At 40.4% G+C, this 4,650-nt stretch overlaps 1 protein-coding gene across 1 annotated transcript in view; it reads right to left on the bottom strand.

Annotated features, from left to right (window-relative positions):
• Cth (cystathionine gamma-lyase) overlaps window positions 1–4,650 on the bottom strand; it is a 55,859-nt gene that overhangs the window by 21,826 nt on the left and 29,383 nt on the right. The window contains exons 8-9 of the mRNA XM_013020657.1: window positions 3,538–3,690; window positions 216–337 (exon numbers count right to left, since the gene is read on the bottom strand). Of these exons, the coding sequence (XP_012876111.1) occupies window positions 216–337; window positions 3,538–3,690 (275 nt within the window). The remainder of the gene's footprint in view (window positions 1–215; window positions 338–3,537; window positions 3,691–4,650) is intronic.

Genomic DNA, 4,650 nt, shown 5'->3' with positions numbered 1-4,650 from the left:
TTTCTCTGGTCTTAGGGCTAGAACTCTGTACTCTGTCCCTGAGCTCATTTTGCTCAAAGCTCTACCACTTGAGCCACAGCACCACCTCCAGCGCTTCATTTTTCACCCAATGCTTTCATGATGAAGTTTATAGGTCTGACCTGAAAGTATGAAACCTACAGTGAGAGGTATGGAAGTCTGACCCCTACAGTTTAAAATCTGTTTTGAAAGCTTACCTTCAGGTTCTTGAAGAAAGTCTTGGCATGCTGAAGAGTGCCCTTAATGTAAAAGGTGATCATCCCGGGGCAGCCTGTGCACTGACGTTTTGCCAGCTCATACTGTGGATGAGAGGGCAGCCCTGTAATCACAAAGGGCAAGGAAAGACTGTTTTAACATCAAACATGCAATTGTTGGTCGTGGAGCCTGAACTCTGGGCCTGGGCACTGTCCCTCAGCTTGTCAGCTCAAGGCTAGCACTCTACTGCTTGAGCCACAGCTCCACTTCCAGCTTTTTCTGCTTATGTCTGGCTCAGGAATCAAACCCAGGGCCTCATGCATGCAAGGCAAGCACTCTACCACTGAGCCACCTTCCCAGCCCCTACTTTCCAGCTTTATTTATTTTATCATGTGTGATTGTGTGTGTGTGTGTGTGTGTGTGTTAGTACTAGGGTTTGACTTATGCTCTTACTTGGCTTTTTCATTCCAACACTTGAGCTTCACCTCCACTTCCAGCTTTTTGCTAATTTAGGAGAATCTTTTACACTTTTGTGCATGGGCTGGCTTTGAACCTGAATCTTCCCATCTAAGATGACAGGTGGAGTTACCAGCCTGGCTACCTTTCTAAGTTATACCAATTTATCATTCCTGTCATCTCCATACATCAATGTCCTTTCCACCAGGAGAACTGAGCTCCCTTCTCTCTCTTTTTTTAAATTAAGTTTTTATTGTGAAAATACTGTACAAAGGGGTTACAGTTACATGAGCAAGGTAATGAGTACATTTCTTATCAAGCATCATTGCCTCCTCCTTTGTTTTTCCCCTACCAACCCAAATCTCCCATCTCCTAGGCTACCCTCCCTACTCCCCCTGCCACCACTTGTAAAGTTTGTTTTTCGACATAGAATATTGCACATCTCATTGTTGCAATGGGTCAATCTGTATCCCTATTTAAACAATTTGTTTTTTCCCTTCCCCTCCCCAAATTATACCAACATCAAATAAAAACAGGGGTTATACTGTGGGGGAGGGATATACAAAGCAACAAAAAAAATCACATGGTATCTTATAAATGTGTTAGAAACAATAGCAAGGAATCAACAAACCACTTGTGTCTCTATCTTGGGGTTCATTTTGCTTAACATCATCTTATCTGACCGTTTCTGCTTGTTCCAGACCTATACTAGTTATTGCAAATCAGGGAAACCATGGAGCTTGTTCTCTTGAAGGACCTCCACACATGCTGTCATATTACCCTGGACTCCCCTTTTGTTAATGTATATCATTCTATAATTTCTTGTTTATTTTGTCTTATCCAACAGACTAGTTCCATGAGGAAAGTTTATTTCCCTTGTTAATATTGGGTTCTGATTCCTATTAAAACTGTTGGTAATTAGTATGCATGTATTGAATGAGGGTGAAATGCCTCGTCCCATGTTTTTTAACAAGTGTTACATTTTCAGGACATAGTTCAAGATGCTTCTCCCTCTACCCGGCTCTTTACTAAACGATATGGAAGACATTTTAGTCTTATCTATTTCTACCTTGGCTTATCTAATTTCCCTGACACAGTCTTTTGTTTTAAGAAAAAACCCTATTTTATATATAATATATATTCAAAACATTACCATACTATGATAAGAGCCACAAGTTTTGCCAGGCAGAGTGTTGTACCTATAATCCTAGCACTTGGTAGGCTGAGGCAGGATGACCTAGTTGGTACTTCAGAGTGAGTCGATGGCTGGCCCAGCCTGCTACTTGGCACAGTCTTGACTATCCTGTGTCCTCAATGATACTCAAAACTACTATCTTAAAAGGTTCTAAACACACTTAAAAGCACCATAATTTAAAGATGAGTAAAGTAGGTTGGATGCTGCTGGCTCATGCCTATAATCTTAGTTACTTAGAGGCCTACAATCTGAGGATCTAGGTTCAATGCCAGCCCAGGTAGGACATATCCAAGAGAATCTTATGTCTAGTTATTAACCAGCAAAAAGCTCAAAGTGGAAGCATGAAGCTCAAGTAATAGAATACCATCCTTGAGTCAACAGAAAAGCTAAGGTAGTATGTCAAGCCCTGAGTTCAAGTACACACACACACACACACACACACACACACACACAGAGTAACATTACTTTACTTGTTAAACTTCACATGAGCATTTTCTTCACCAAACTGAAATAAAAACTGAGAATTTGAGCTGGGCTTTGGTGGCTCATACCTGTAATCCTAGTTACTGAGCTCTCAGGATTAAGTTAAAAGTCATCCCAGGTAAGAAAGCCCATGCGATTCATATCTCCAATTAACCACCAGAAAATCAGAAGTGGTGCTATGACTCAAAGAGGTAGAGCACTAGCCTTGAGTGACAGAGCTCAGAGACAGTACCCAAGCCCTGAGCTCAAGCCCTGAGTTCAAGCTCCATGACCAAAAAAAAAAGTGAGAATTTGGTACCTAATAGTCAGGTTTCGATGGGACAAACTTTTCATATTCAAGTCAGAGTTATGCTGAACATAAGACTGACAAGATTATAAACAAAGAAGTAGAGCTATGGCTCTAAGTGGTAGAGCACTAGCTTTGAGCAAAAAAGCTCAGGGATAGCACTTAGGCCCTGAGTTCAAGCCCCACAACTGATCCTCACCAAAAAAAAAAAAGAAAAGAAAAAGGAAAAAAAAAGGACTGGGAATGTGGTTTCATGGCATAGTGCTTGTCTAGCATGCAGGAAACTCTGGGTTCGGTTCCTCAGTACCACATAAACAAAAAAAAAAAAAACAGAAGTTATGCTGTGGCTCAAGTGGTAGAGTGCTAGCAAAAAAAGCTCAGGGACAGTGCCGGGGCCCTGAGTTCAAGCCCCAGGACTGGCAAAAAAAATTACAAACAAATGAACTCTCAACAACAGTGCTGCAGTCTTGGAATAGGAGTGCATAAATCCCTTACAGCTAAGTACTGCCACTGGAATATTTACCACTTAAGACTAATGTTTCATTTGGTTTGGTTTGGTTTTTTTTTTTTTGAGAAAGTTTTGTTTTGTAACTCAGGTGGGCCTCTGACTCAAAATCCGCCTGTCTCTCTCTTCCAACTGGTGGGATTATAGACATGTACTACCATGCTCAGGCCAAGACAATTTTTTTTTAACATGCATATTACTATGGGGAATACAATGCCATAGCCACAATGTCACTTTTTGCCAGACCTAGTACGGTCTGACACCAAAATAATAAACAATAATAATAAGCATAAACATATGAAAGTACCTAGTTTACAAATTACATGAACAAATGCTCAGGATAACTCTTTAAAAAGTTGTGGCATAAACAACATCTGCTTAGAAGTTAAATTATCATACCAGGATAAATAACCTTTTCTACCACAGGATTAGCTTCCAGGAACCGGGCCACAGCCATTCCAGTTTTGAAATGCTTCTCCATTCGAAGTTGTAGTGTCTTCAGACCTCGATTACAGAGGTAACAGTCCATGGGAGACGGAACAGCTCCAAGAGCTGAGAAATAAATACATCCTGGGTTAATTTGAAGGCATAGTGAAGACCAGAAAGTTATCTCTGATTCTTTTTTTCATAATACATGGTAGTAACAGTGAGGCTCAATGCTTCAGTTTTAGGAGGGAAGCTGATTTATAAAGTCACTACTGAAACACGCTTAAGATAAATGTGCTCTAAAATATCCATAAATGAAGTAAAAATCCAGAGCTGGTAAAGTGGCTCAAGTGGTAGAATATCTGCCTAGGTAAATGCAAAACCCTGAGTTCAAACCCCAGGAGCATACATACAAAAAAAAAAAAAAAAACTTTTCCCACATAAGATGAACTTTTCAAATATAAAGTAATTAGTCCTTTGTATGAGTTCAGTGACATGATATACTGCCCATTACTTAACTTTGCATTTCTTTGAAAAATTCTAATACTACACACAGAAAATCTAGTAAGTCTTTTTTTTTTTTTTTTTTTGGGTCCAGTCGTGGGGCCTGAACTCTGGGCCTGGGCGCTGTCTCTCAGCTCTTCAGCTCAAGGCTAGCACTCTACCACGTGAGCCACAGCACCACTTCTGGCTTTTTTTCTTTTTGCTTATGTGGTGCTGAGGAATCGAACCTAGGGCCTCATGTATGCAAGCCAAGCACTCTACCACTGAGCCACCTTCCCAGCCCTCTAGTAAGTCTTAAAACTGAAAATTCATTTAGGCTTAAACAAATCATGATTAATAATAATATGAAAGGCCAGGAGCAGGTGGTATTAAACACCTGAAATTCTAGTACTCAAGAGACTGAGATCTGAGGATCATGGTTCAAAGCCAATCTAGGCAAGAAAGTTTGTGAGACTGTTATCTCCAATTAATTATCAAAAAAGCCAGTAGTGGAGTTGTGGCTCAAGTGGTAGTTGTTCTATCTTTGATTAAAAATGCTTAAGGACAGCACCCAGGACCCAAATTCAAGTCTCCGTACTGGCA

The sequence above is a fragment of the Dipodomys ordii genome, unplaced genomic scaffold (genome assembly GCF_000151885.1).
Source record: "Dipodomys ordii isolate 6190 unplaced genomic scaffold, Dord_2.0 Scaffold51, whole genome shotgun sequence".
Classification (NCBI taxonomy): Eukaryota; Metazoa; Chordata; class Mammalia; order Rodentia; family Heteromyidae; genus Dipodomys; species Dipodomys ordii.
This window is presented reverse-complemented; position numbering and strand designations above follow the sequence as displayed.